This window comes from Saimiri boliviensis, chromosome 1 (assembly GCF_048565385.1).
Source record: "Saimiri boliviensis isolate mSaiBol1 chromosome 1, mSaiBol1.pri, whole genome shotgun sequence".
Lineage (NCBI taxonomy): Eukaryota > Metazoa > Chordata > Mammalia > Primates > Cebidae > Saimiri > Saimiri boliviensis.
The window spans coordinates 164,209,973-164,224,652 of record NC_133449.1 but is presented as its reverse complement, the minus strand read 5'-3'; the positions used below and the strand labels follow the sequence as shown (position 1 = coordinate 164,224,652).

At 40.0% G+C, this 14,680-nt stretch overlaps 1 protein-coding gene across 1 annotated transcript in view; it reads right to left on the bottom strand.

The window, feature by feature from the left end:
- LARS1 (leucyl-tRNA synthetase 1) overlaps window positions 1-14,680 on the bottom strand; it is a 74,790-nt gene that overhangs the window by 33,413 nt on the left and 26,697 nt on the right. Inside the window, exons 8-15 of the mRNA XM_039475920.2 lie at window positions 13,994-14,057; window positions 12,627-12,694; window positions 12,299-12,524; window positions 7,745-7,832; window positions 7,586-7,662; window positions 6,710-6,763; window positions 4,886-5,026; window positions 2,284-2,361 (exon numbers count right to left, since the gene is read on the bottom strand). Coding sequence (XP_039331854.1) covers window positions 2,284-2,361; window positions 4,886-5,026; window positions 6,710-6,763; window positions 7,586-7,662; window positions 7,745-7,832; window positions 12,299-12,524; window positions 12,627-12,694; window positions 13,994-14,057 — 796 coding nt within the window. The remainder of the gene's footprint in view (window positions 1-2,283; window positions 2,362-4,885; window positions 5,027-6,709; window positions 6,764-7,585; window positions 7,663-7,744; window positions 7,833-12,298; window positions 12,525-12,626; window positions 12,695-13,993; window positions 14,058-14,680) is intronic.

Sequence of the window (14,680 nt, the reverse complement as noted above, 5' to 3'; positions counted from 1 at the left end):
CTGAGGGACTATCCCACCAAGAGGACTAGCAGGACTGCCAGGAGCTAAGAGGTTCAGTATCTGAATGATAGGAAATCAAAAAGTGAAAACAGAGAATAAGAAAAAAATAATCAAGAAGTGTTCCCCAAATTGAAGAACACAAGTTTCCACATTGAAGGGGTCCACCAAGCACCCAGTAGAATGAATGAAAATTGACCTACACCAAGGCAAATCATGAAATTTCAGAACACTGGGAGAAAAAAAGATTGTACAAGCCTCCAAAGTCAGGAGAAACAAGTTACTTACAAAATCATCAGTCACTACCAGAAGAGTTTTCAACTCTTAATAGCATCAATGAACCAGAAGACAATGAGGTAATAATGTCCTCAAGTCTTTAAGGGAAATTATTTCCAATCCAGAATCCATACCCAGGCAATCCAATATAAAGATAGAAGACATATTTCAGACATGAAAAGTTATAATAATTTACCTTCCAGACACCCTTTCTCAGAAAAGCTCAGAGGCAGGGCTTCACCAAAATGAGAAAGAATACAAGAAAGACGCACACATGGCATCAAGGAAACAGGAGATCCAGCTCAAGGGAAGCAAAGGGGATTCTTAGTAATATTGGAGGAACATCCACGATAACATCTGTGCATCAGGACACTAAGCAACAAGTTCAGACTAAAGCCAGGAAGCTCTGGAAGAGCTTTCTCTGAGACAGAACTGAAAGCATACTGATGTGTTTGAACTGAGTGAGAGAATACACAGTTGGGAAAGAGTTGAGAAACAGAGTATTGATATTTTAAAATAAGAATTTTAAGGCCAGGGCATAGTGGCTCATGCCTGTAATTCCAGCACTTTGGGAGACTGAGGCGGGCGGATCACCTGAGGCCAGGAGTTCGAGACCAGCCTGACCAAAATGGAAAAACCCTGCCTCTACTAAAAATACAAAGTTAGCCGGGCGTGGCAGTGCATACCTGTAATCCCAGCTACTCGGAAGGCTGAGGCAGGAGAATCGCTTGAACCCAGAAGGTGGAGGTTGTGGTGAGCCGAGATCGCGCCATTGCACTCCAGCCTGGGCAACAAGAGCAAAACTCCATCTCAAAAAATAAAAGTTAAGAATTTAAAAAAATAAAAAATAAAAAATAAGGCGGGCGCAGTGGCTAACGCCTGTAATCCCAACACTGTGGGAGGCTGAGGCAGGCAGATCACGAGGTCAGGGGTTCGAGACCAGCCTGACCAACATAGTGAAACTCTGTCTCTACTTACAAATACAAAAATTAGCCAGGCATGATGGTGCGCACCTGTAATCCCAGCTACGTGGAAGGCCGAGGCAGGAGAATTGCTTAAACTGGGAGGTGGATGTTGCGGTGAGCCGAGAGTGTGCCGTTGCACTCCAGCCTGGGCAACAGAGCAAGACTCCATCTCAAAAAAATAAAAATAAACATAAACATAATCATTAATCCCAGGGAAAATCAAGAGCTGAGGATGAAAAATTATTGTACACTACATTAGGGATGAGCCATGTCTCAAAAATGTAAATAATGACTATTGATGTAACATTACTTACTGCTACAGTGTATGGAGAAGACAGCGTATACAGCAGTATATACCAATAAATGTGGGACGTAAGAGAAAACAAAAAGTAGGGAGAAGAGTGTAACCTTGACCTTCCTCCTACTCCTTCTAAGAGTAGGTCATCAGTGGCTGATGCCTAACCCTAGGGGAAAAAAAAAAATCATACTACAAGCATTTAGATCAGATATCTATAAGAGATGAAAATCAATACTAAAATGGTTACATGTTAACCCCTGCAAGGAAGAGATATTTAAATTACAGAAAGGTAATGAGGAAATTTGCTGCTTTTTTATTTCAAAAAGCCTAACAGACTTATTGTCTCTGTATTATGGGTATAGGAAGTTGTCAAAATTAAAAATGTAGGAGTTAACTCAGCTAATTAGAAGAGAGTCATAACAAAAATGGAGGATGAGAGGGTGACAGTAAAAAACACCAAAGAGGGGGTTGTAACTACTACCAGTATCTACAATGGCCACTGCCAGAAGTATCATCCAAATTCTCTACATATGCTATGCACACATTGACTTTAGAACACGACCTTTAGCATCACTATAGATGGGATGTTCAAGTTAAATGAATTGCTAAATAGGTCTATTTTCTGCCGCAAAACTATGTATCTTTATCACAGCCCCAGGTTCTCTATAGAACTCACTGCTAATAACACTGTCAAGTCTATTAATTAACAGTTCTAAAACAGCCTTCAGAGCATAGTCTATCACGTACAGTGTCAATCATCTTTTTCTGAATCGTCTTCTTTACATCTTGAACCTTCTGTCCTTTAAATCCATCCACCAACATGACCTAAAAGGATGAGAAGGGAGAAAAACACATATAAAACAATTAGAATCTGCCTTGAGTTTCTTTCCTAATTTTCCCTAATTAATTTGCTCTGCCCACAGAAATTTTTGTAGTATGAAATTTATCATATTTATAACAATAATTTTTCATTTTGGCATAGCAGGGTAATATTTATAACACACTTATCTTTCTGTCAGTAACTGAGATACCTAGTGTGAGCATGATTAGGAAGGAATACTAACTTCCACTTCTTAAGTTTCCACGTGGACAGACTTCAACTACACTAACTCATCTCATTCCTGATGGTTTCAGAAAGAACTAAGCATATTCAGCTTCATCTAATTTAGGCTCCTCTTTGTAACCCCGCCTGCTGCAGGTGAGTATTCTTTGCCTGGCCATGTGATAAACCTTGCTCTTAGAAGGAGGCCTACTGTTTCACCTCTATCTTTTTCTCGGTAGGCCAATTACATTCTAGGGCAAAGTATTAGCTTATCCATTGTTGCCACCAATTAAGTCTCAATCCCCTTTCAGCTTTCTTAGGTAATAAAGCAGATATTTTCACCTTCATCCACATGACTCTTGTATTTCTCTCAAATTGTTCTATCTTAGGTAGAAAAGACATGCGTTCTTTTTTGACATTCTAAACCTCTAATGTACCAAAATAGTTCAATATCTATTTAATCCAACATAATAAAATTATATTTAATGACCATTATGGTGTAGTTAACAATACAAATCCAAATTAGCTCGGCATGGTGGTGCACGCCTGTAATCCAGCCACTCGAGAGGCTGAGGCAGGAGAATTGCTTCAACCCAGGAGGCAGAGGTCACAGTGAGACGAGACAGAGCCACTGTACTCTAGCCTGGGCAACAGAGCAAAACTCCGTCTCAAAAAAAAAACACCACAAATCTGGCCAGGTGCAGTGGCTCACACCTGTAATTCCACACTTTGGGAGGCCGAGGCGGGCAGATCGCTTGGGGTCAGGAGTTCAAGACCAGTCTGACAAATATGTTAAAACCCCATCTCTACTAAAAATACAAAAATTAGGCTGGGCGCAGTGGCTCACTCCTGTAATCCCAGCACTTTGGGAGGCCAAGGCAGGTGGTTCATGAGGTTAAGTGATAGAGACCATCTTGGCCGACATGGTAAAACCCTGTCTCTACTAAAAATACAAAAAATTAGCTGGGCATGGTGGTGCGCACCTGTAGTCTCAGTTACTTGGGAGGCTGAGACAGGAGAATTGCTTGAACCCAGGAGGCAGAGGTTGCAGTGAGCTGAGGTCACACCACTGCACTCCAGCCTGGCACCTGGTGACAAGAGTGAGACTCTGTCTCAAAAAAAAAAAAAAAAAAAAAAAATTAGCTGGGTATGATGGTACGCGCCTGTAGTCCCAGCTACTTGGGAGTCTGAGGCAGGAGAATCTCTGGAACCCAGGAGGTGGAGGCTACAATGAACCAAGATCGTGCCACTGCACTCCAGGCTGGGCAACAGAATGAGACTCCGTCACACACACACACACACACACACACACACACACACACACACACCAGGCAACCCTCCCCATCCCCCTACCCACCCCCCCACGCCCCCACACCCCCACACACCAGGCAATCCTCCCCAGCCCCCCCCACCCCACCCCACCCCCCCAACCCCCCCCCCCCACACACACACACACACGCACGAACCAGGCTACCTAGTTTGAATCCCTGGCTAACTGACTAATCTTGAGGAAATCAGTTAATCTCTTTGTGCCTCCATTTCCTCATCTGTAAATCGGGGATAAGACGGCCTACACTTCAGAATGGGGTTATTTTCAGAATGAAGTAAGCCAATATATAAGTGACATGTAAGTGTTGGCTTTTATCATCACTCAAAATATGTGTCACTTCAATAAAAGATATATAACCAATTCTTGGTTATCCAGAAAAATGAAGGAAAGCTGAAACTAAAAATCATACTTGTTGATGTCCTTAAAAATCTTAATTTAAACCTGAAGCACCTAACAACTTGTTTAAATTTTTATGTTCTCTAGCCTAGCCTTCTTTCCATAGAAATGTAAACCACATTAACATACGCACAATTGGGGATAAGAATGGTTCAGAACATGTTTGTTGAGCTCAACTGGCATTTAGTAGACATTAATAAATAAATTAATGGACCGAATAAAACTGCTTATCTAAAATATAAACTCCTTAACTAAAAGAGCAAAAGAAGGGACCAGGTGTTCTCCATTCAATAAACCTTTGAAGTTTACTGCATAACAATATGAACTAATTTGAAATATCATGTCAAGAAGTTCACTCCATAGAGATCCCTAGAGGGCATGAAAAAGACAATTTCTGAAAATGCTTTTAGGTAAAGGACATGAAAAAAAATAGAAATTTGGAAACAGAATACATTCTCATATTAAGCTCTTAAATCAATGTACAGCTAAAACTATGTTAAATTTTTCTACATTTTTTCTAATTAAGAAAGCCACAGAGCATGGAGTAAATCAAATAAAAACAAAAAAAAATTATTACTTACACCATCATAAAATCCTTTTAGATATAACTTCTCCTTTGCTTCTGCAAGTTTTTCTCTGTCATTCTGGCTCTGAATTTTCAACTCATCACAAATAGTTACGGCAGAAAGACTTCCAAAACCTGGGATTTCAATGACTGGCACCTGCAGCAAACAGCAATCAGGAACCTGTTCACACTGACTTAACACACAGCCCTATGGGGCACAGTCCTTTTGCCTCTAATGTCCATTAAAGACATTTTGGATTTTATATGTCATTACGACACTGCCACACACTAAGCAATCACAGAGAGACTAACTTCCAGATGTAAATTTGTCCTCCTGCTCTCCACAGGAACCAGCCCTACTCTGTGCACCAACCCTCTTCCAATGCCCTGCCCCTACCACACACCCCTTTCCCAGCACTCTATCCTCTGCTGGCATATAATTATCTAAGTAATTCATGCTGAAACTAGCAAAATATATAAACCAGGGGCCCCCAATTACAGGGATGCTGACTGGTACCAGTCCATGGCATTAGGAACCAGGCCACACAGCAGAAGGTGAGCAACAGGCAAGCATCATCCCCTGAGCTCTGCCTCCTGTTAGATCATGGGTGACATTAGATTCTCACAAGAGCACAAACCCTATTGTGAACTGTGCATGAAGGGATCTAGGTTGCACACTCCTTATTGAGAATCTAATGCCTGATGACGTAAGGTGGTACAGTTTCATCTCGAAACCATTTCCCCACCACACCCTGCCAGTCCATAGAAAAACTGTCTTCCACAAAACCAGCCCCTGGCACCAAAAAGGTTGGGGACTACTGAAGTAAACAACTAATTTCATGGATGGTTGTGCTTTTGGTTTACGTTAATTACACTGGATCCTTCATGAAATGAAAATCACTTGCCGGTAATTTAAAAGTTTTTCTTCTACAGACACTAATATGAAAATACAAGAAACATAAAACAGAGTTGCACAGGATTTTGTTGAAGTTATTATGGTTACAAATAAACATTCATGCATAATAGGGCAAAATTTTGTCTTTAGAAGTCAGGAAATTGATCACACTAGCAAAGCAAGCTACTATAAAATTGGTGATGTTAAAAAGCTATTTGTAGGCCAGGCGCAGTGGCTCAAGCCTATAATCCCAGCACTTTGGGAGGCCAAGGTGGGCAAATCACCTAAGGTCAGGAGTTCAAGACCAGTCTGGCCAACATGGTGAAATCTCCTCTCTAGTAAAAATACAAAAATGAGCCAGGTGTGTTGGCAGACACCTGCAATCCCAGCTACTAGGGAGGCTTGAAGCAGAAGAATTGCTTGAACTAAGGAGGCTAAGGCTGCAGTAAGCCAAAATCACACCATTGCACTCCAGCCTGGATGAAAATAGTGAAACTCCATCTCAAACAAAAGCGCTATTTGTTCCAGAACTGCAGATGCCAGGTGATAAGAAAATAATTGTTAGTTTTTCTTTTGCTCTTATCTACCATAGCAGATATCAAAGATAAGTGAGTAAATCCTTAAGCAAACTCTCTCTTATTTTCATACTCCACCAATTAATTTTGTTACAAGGAAAACATGTTAGCGCTTCTTTTTCTCTGATAAAGAGATGGATGTGAATATTCTGAATTATCTACATCAGGCGTCCCCAAACTACGGCCTGCGGGCCGCATGCAGCCCCCCGAGACCATTTATCCGGCCCCCCGCCACACTTCAGGAAGGGGCACCTCTTTCATTGGTGGTCAGTGAGAGGAGCACAGTATGTGGCGGCCCTCCAATGGTCTGAGGGACAGTGAACTGGTCCCCTGTGTAAAAAGTTTGGGGATGCCTGATCTACATACTCACCGGCTCAAATGGCAAGACCATGTCATCTCTAATTCCATACTTTGCTCGTAAGGCCTACAAAAAAATTTGCAAGTTAACACTAATGATCAACACTTTACTGGTAAAATCATTGAGAGAAGCAACCCCCAAACTTTCTTAAAACTATTATTTGTTCTCCTCTCCATAGAGAGCAATTTTCTAATTTTACCAAATATTTTAAGAAGGGGTCTGTAACCTTCAAAAATGTAATAGCTTAAGTTATAATGAACAGCCTAAATGATGAAAATGTATAGCCAAAAGCAAAAATGTACAAAGACATACACATATCACTTAAATTGAGGTTCATATGCTAGATTTCAATGAAAATGTGAATATCAGAAAACTTTTTCAAAATTCTGTGAAACATAATTAAAATTCAAACCACAGAAAATATATAAACATCAAGACCAGGTTAGAAGTAGCAGTTTAAAAATAAATGCATAGCCGGGTGTGGTGGCTCACACCTATAATCCCAGCACTTTGGGAGGCTGAGGCAGGTGGATCACGAGGTCAAGAGATTGAGACCATCCTGGTTAACGTGGTGAAACCCCGTCTCTACTAAAAATACAAAAAATTAGCTGCGCATGGTGGTACGTGCCTGTAATGCCAGCTACTCAGGAGGCTAAGGCAGGAGAATTGCCTGAACCCAGGAGGTGGAGGTTGCAGTGAGCCGAGATCACCCCATTGCACTCCAGCCTGGGTAACAAGAGCGAAACTCCGTCTCAAAAAAATAATAATAAATAGTAATAATAAATAAATAAACGCATAGCTTTTTAGCCTAGTCCCACAGTGCAGTTCAGCAGTACCTAAGCAATGAGATGGGAGGAGGAAATACAAACATGAAACTCAGATACTTACTTGCTTTTTCTTCAGGTCTCTGAGGGCAGCATTATCATCAGGGGAGTCAGAAGGAACACTTGTAACCACACCAGTGCCTTATAAAACAAAGTGTGGAATTAGTAACTAGAACCAAAATGTGATTACCAAAATATTTGTAGAAGTACATAAACTCTTTACCTTTATCCTCCTTAATAGTTAGCATCGGGAGAACATAAATCACCTTATATGATGTTAAAGGTGCAGAAAGTGATGCACCAAGAATTTCCTGCATAAGAAAAGAAACCAATATAAAAGGTGAAGAAATTCACTGTGACCATTAAAATTAAAACTATGTTAATATTTTAAGCCCTGAGAAGCTAGTAATCAAAAATGTATCGGAATAAATTCAAGAAGTATATTGTATAACATGATGACTATAGGAAATAGCAATGTATTGTATACTTGAAAACAGCTGTGTAGATTTTTTTAAGAGACAGAGCCTTGCTATGTTGCCCAGGCTAGAGTGTAGTGGCTATTCATAAGCGCTATCACAGCATTCTACCGGCTCAAACTCCTGGGCTCAGGCAAGCCTCCTGAGGTCTCAGCCTCCCAAGTACCTGGCATTACAGGTGCACACCACTGCGCCTGACTTAGATTTTAATTGTTCTCGCCACAGAAAATACGTAAGGTATGAATTTGTTAATTATTTTAATGTAGCCATTTCACAATGTACATATACATCAAAACATGTTGTGTACCATAAATACAATTTCCATCAACTAAAAAATGAATATAGGCCAGGCATGGTGGCTCCCATCTGTAATCCCAGCACGTTGGGAGGTCGAGACCGGTGGATCACCTGCGGTCAGGAGCTCGAGACCAGCCTGGCCAACATGGTGAAACCCTGTCTCTATAAAAACACAAAAAATTAGCCAGTCATGGTGGCCGGCGCCTGTAATCCCAGCTACTCAGGAGGCTGAGGCAGGAGAATTGCTTGAACCCAGAAGGCGAAGGTTGCAGTGAGCTGATATCGTGCCACTGCACTCCAGCCTGGGTAACAAAGCAAGACTCTGTCTCAAAAAAAAACCAAAAAAAAACGGTAACAACAACAACAAAAATGAACATAAATAAAATACATATGAAGTAAAAAAAAAAACACATTCTTTTATATCTACCAGAGGAAAAATAATTTTATTTTTATTTACTAATTTGTTAATTTGTTAATTTTTATTTACTAATAGTTAATTTGTTGTTGGAAACAACAAAAGCTTTCAATGACAGAAAAAATGATTTAACAAAATATGCTACAGGAACAAGAATGGATACTACATATCTATTTAAAATAGTAATTATGAAGACAAAAGAATAGTTCTAATTTCACTTGAAAAAAATCCAAAAGATAGCCGGGCACAGTGGCTCACATCTGTAATCCCAGCACTTTGGAGGGCCGAGGCGGGTAGATCATGAGGTCAAGAGTTCAAGACCAGCCTGTAATTCCAGCTACTCGGGAGGCTGATGCAGAGAACTGCTTAAACCCAGGAGGTAAAGGTTGCTGTGAGCCAAGACTGTGACACTGCACTCCAGCCTGGCAGACAGAGGGAGACTCCATCTCAAAAAAAAAAAAAAGCAGGGCGTGGCTGCTCATGCCTGTAATCCCAGCACTTTGGGAGGCCAACGTGGGTGGATCATCTGAGGTCAGGAGCTCAAGACCAACCTGGCCAACATGGTGAAACCCTATCTCAAAAAAAAAAAGAAAGAAAGAAAGAAAAAATCCAAAAGATTAAGCAATTTTAGACCCAAATTCTCAGATGATAAAGAATTTGCAGCTGTTTGCTCTAGCTAAGTAATGTCCTTTTCCTTTCCATATAATTCCCATCCATCTCATTTTATTCATGTATGTACATATAACCTGCCTTTATATGGATGACAGCTAAATATAACCATTTTAAAGGTTGAAACTATTTTGCAATTTTTTTTTTTTGAGACAGAGTTTTGCTCTTGTTACCCAGGCTGGAGTGCAATGGCGCAATCTTGGCTCACCGCAACCTCCGTCTCCTGGGTTCAAGCAATTCTCTTGCCTCAGCCTCCCGAGTAGCTGGGACTACAGGTGTCCACCATCACGGCCAGCTAATTTTTGCATTTTTAGTAGAGACGGGGTTTCACCATGTTGACCAGGATGGTCTCAATCTCTTGACCTCATGATCCACCCGCCTCAGCCTCCCAAAGTGCTGGGATTATAGGCATGAGCCATTGCACCCAGCTATTTTGTAATTTATAACATCCATTCCTCTCAAATTAACAGGGAGAAAAGCTGCATTAAGAACAGGATAATACAGGCCGGGCGCGGTGGCTCAATCCTGTAATCCCAGCACTTTGGGAGGCCAAGGCAGGTGGATCACCAGGTCAAGAGATCGAGACCATCCTGGTCAACGTGGTAAAACCCCGTCTCTACTAAAAATACAAAAAATTAGCTGGGCATGGTGGCGCGTGCCTGTAATCCCAGCTACTCAGGAGGCTGAGGCCGGAGAATTGCCTGAACCCAGGAGGCGGAGGTTGCGGTGAGCCGAAATCGTGCCATTGCACTCCAGCCTGGGTAACAAGAGCAAAACTCCGTCTCAAAAAAAAAAAAAAAATGAATAGGATAATATGTGTGTCCCTAATACAGTTCCCAAGAACTTCTCAAACAAAATTCCAAAATTAGGAACTAAGGAGATGTGGCAGTGCTGCTTATGACAAAAAAAAAGGCAGGAAACAATTCAAATATCCATTAATAGAGAATGGTTAAGTAAACTGTGGCACAGCCAAACAATAAAATACTATGTAGCTATAAAAAAAATAAGAATAAAGCTGTTTATGTACTGGTCAAATGATTGCCAAGAGATAAATAAAAAAGCAAGATGTGGTACAATGTATATAAAGTATATTGCCATTTATGTAAAAACAGAGGGAGAAAGAGTATGTGCATATTCACCTGTGTTTACATGAAATATTTCTAGGATACACAAGACATAGATATTACTAACTACTTCTAGAGTGGAGAACTTTTATATCTTTTTGTGTCTTTTGAATTTTGAGATTTGCAAATATATTACAACCAAATAAAAAGAAAGTATAAAATAAAGAATAAAAGAGTTCAATTTAAAAGAATTGAGATGGTACTCTACTCATATTTTTCTTTTAAAAAGCTATTTAAGGCTGGGCACAGCGGTTCATGCCTGTAATCCCAGCACTTTGAGAGACCAAGGCGGGTGGATCACAAGGTCAGGAGATTGACACCATCCTGGCCAGCATGATGAAACCCCCATCTCTACTAAAGATACAAAAAAATTAGCTGGGAATGGTGGCGCACACCTGTAGTTTCGACTATTCAGGAGGCTGAGGCAGGAGAATTGCTTGAACCCAAGAGGCAGAGATTGCAGTGGGCTGAGATCTCACCACTGCACCACAGCCTGGGCGACAGTGTGAGACCCCATCTCAAAACAGAAAAAAGTTATTTAAGATACCAAAGAAAAGATCAGCATTTACTCAATGGAATAAAACACACTCAGAAATACTTATGATAAAGTAGATGAGGTGTGTAGCCATCTAGATTTAATTAATATCAACCAAGACTTTCTTCACCAAAAAAAAAAAAGCACAATTCCAAATTTAGTATTATCAGGAATTCAGGTAATAGTATTTTAAAAATAATATAATGCCTAATGTAGTATTAAATATCTTGGGGAAGACTGCCTATATTTTCAACCAGATATTTATTGAGTTAAAACATAAAAATCAAATATGCTATTTTCGTGATACAGTCACACAATGACAATGAATACTACACAACAATTAAAAAAAAAAAACCCTCCTACCACATGTATGAATCACACAAACATAATGTTAAGAAAAAAAGCCAGACACAAAACAGTCAGACTGTACAATTCCATTACGTAAAGTTCAAGAGCAACAACTAATCTTTGGTGAAGTCAGAGCAGTGGTTACCTGTGGAGGAGAGAAGTGAGTACTAATAATATGGACATGAGAGAGCTTTCTGGAGTGCTAAAACCTTCTGTATCTTGATTTAGGTGTTGCTTATGAAAGTATGTATACATGCCGGGTGCGGTGGCTCACGCCTGTAATTCCAGCACTTTGGGAGGCCGAGGCGGGTGGATCACGAGGTCAAGAGATCGAGACCATCCTGGTCAACATGGTGAAACCCCGTCTCTACTAATGGTGCAAAAAATTAGCTGAGCATGGTGGCGCGTGCCTGTAATCCCAGCTACACCGGAGGCTGAGGCAGGAGAATTGCCTGAACCCAGGAGGCGGAGGTTGCGGTGAGCCGAGATCGCGCCATTGCACTCCAGCCTGGGTAACAAGGGCGAAACTCCGTCTCAAAAAAAAAAAAAAAAATACAAAAAAATTAGCTGGGCATGGTAGCACGTGCCTGTAATCACAGCTACTCAGGAGGCTGAGGCAGGAGAATTGCCTGAACCCAGGAGGTGGAGGTTGCGGTGAGCCGAGATCACGCCATTGCACTCCAGCCTGGGTAAGAAGAGCGAAACTCCGTCTCAAAAACAAACAAACAAACAAACAAACAAACAAAAAAAGTATGTATACATATGAAAATGTACCAAAATACACACTATTTACACACTTTACTGCATGTATACCTCATTTTTTAAGATTTAAATGCTCTTTTCTTGACATACACTGTTAAATTTTTCCTTGAAATATGTGAATTAAAATAAATATATCTGCTATCCAACTTACCTCCCCCATTAATTCCTTAACAACAGGCACCACACCATTGTCTTTGGTAAAGCCCTGGTAGGACATATTCCTGGCTGCTCTTTGGGTACAGATGAATATATCACCATGTACTGTCTCAAATCCAATGTACTTCATATCAGGACGAACCCAACAATTTGTCTGCCCAAACATGGTCTCAGGTCTGAGAGTAGCAGCCACCAAGAAAATATTTTTACCTTTCAGGCCACTAAGAAGAAAAAACAAATACTGATGTAAAAACATGTTGTCAACTCTATAGTAACTATCCGATGGTTCAGAAATGATGAAGCAATTACTCTGGCAAACCTACCTTAATTTAGATGGGTATGGCTCAAGCACCTTCAATTTGACTAAAGTATATTCCTGAGGTCCAACACCCTAAGCAAATAAACAATACAAAAATTTGAAGGGAAAAAACACTTGACTTAAACCTGCTAATCTATGTTAGAGATCTGATTCAAATCCCTAAAATGAGTTCCTGCATTATTAGAATCATTTTTCTTTCCAGCAAAGAGATTGCCGGTGGTGTGCTAACCATATCCACACAGAAGTCCAGTATGTAAGAAGAGATTTGGAGTAATCACCCAAAATAGTGCTTGCCAAAATGGAGGTAAGAAGACACAATCAACCCTAATTCCATCCCAGAGCACGTCCCACAGAGTAGTCATCCAAGAAAGACACTGGACCAGAGGTCAGGGATAACGTGTATTCTAAACTTAGTTTGCTCCCTTACTAATGGTTTGACCCAAGGTAGTCACGCTCTAAGCCTTTCTTTCCTCATCTGTAAAATAAGGATGCTGTGTCTCAGATAGGACTGTCCTGAAGAACACAAAAGATAATGGATAAAAACTGCTTTGAAAAATCTATAAAGGATTATTGAAATCTAGGATACTGCTGCCATTGGCTATATTAAAACTTTACTGGATCTTCTTAAGTCTCTCAAATCTTTTAAAATTTTGACCAACTCTCACTTTGATAAGTTATATCAAAATTGAAGGCTGATTTTGAAAATATCTTCAAAGATGGTAATTAAGAATGATGCAATCATAGAGAATCATAAGGTCAGATGCTGGCATTGTCACCGATTTCTACTGTGCCATGGATTTAGCCAAATCGCTTATCCTTGATTTACTCAAGTATTTCAGAGAACAACGTGTTTTACAGGAATGTAGGATGAACTTCTAAGCATGGCTAGAAGTACTTTAGAAATATGCAAGAAGGCACATGATCAAAGCAAATATAAATGGAATCTGTGTACATCAAATGTTAGTCACATATCTCATTACTTCTCCCCATGCTTTCTTTTTAGAGCTGTTTATTTTCCAAATGGTGCTTCCCAACATTAGCATGCATATAAATCACATTGAGAGCTTGTAAAAAGATAATCCTGGGCCCCATCCCCGGAACTTTTGATTCAACAATTTTGGAGTGAGGCTCAACAATGTGCTTTCCGGTAACAAACTGATGCAGCTGTCCTCAGACGACTCTTGGGGTAGCCAGGTACTACACAAGATATAGATACCTCTATTGATACTCTGACTCTTCTTCATACCCACCAGAGTATCAGGACTATATCCCTCAGCACTGCAATCAAGTTATTTTTAGGTTTCCATTTCTTAAACTCTATGGTCATATTAAGGATTATTATAATAGCAACTCTATCTCACAAATAATCACCTCTCCGGTTTGTCTATCATGATCCATGCAAGGCTGTCCATCTTTTGGAGAATAAATGGTATATCTAAAAAATAAACAGTAAGTGACAAACATTATTATAATATTTACATTTTTATCCTAACGTATTTGCCAGTGTTGCACCTAACTTCTTACACGTCTTGTAACTAAAACTTCTGAGTAGATATCTATATCTATTATGTGTACTCTTACAGTAGAGTTCCACTGTCAACCTACTTATTTAATGAAAGCTTTCTACCTTCATCAAAGGTAGTACCACTGAAAAATACACGCTGATCTTGGCTTTGTGGTATGAAACAGAAGATTATAAAATGACTTCAGAAATGAAACTATCAAGGAAGTTGATTATGTAAATTAATCAAAAAAGATAACTTATTTTCACTTCTTTAGTAAGATAATGAAAGCCCACACTCCCATTCTCCCTGGTTGTATCTGTCATAAACACTACGCAGCTCAGAGAAATTAAGACACTGGTAAGGAAAAAAGGAAAACAAAGGATACGAGAGAATAGAAACAAAAAAAGTATTTTAAAAACAGAAAGATAATGGAAAAAGGTAGGTTATGAGGTATTTACTTATTCATTCACATAAGCAATCCTCCTGCCCCATCCTCTCAAGTAGCTAGGACTACAGGTGCATGCTACCATGCCTGGCTAATTTATATATATAG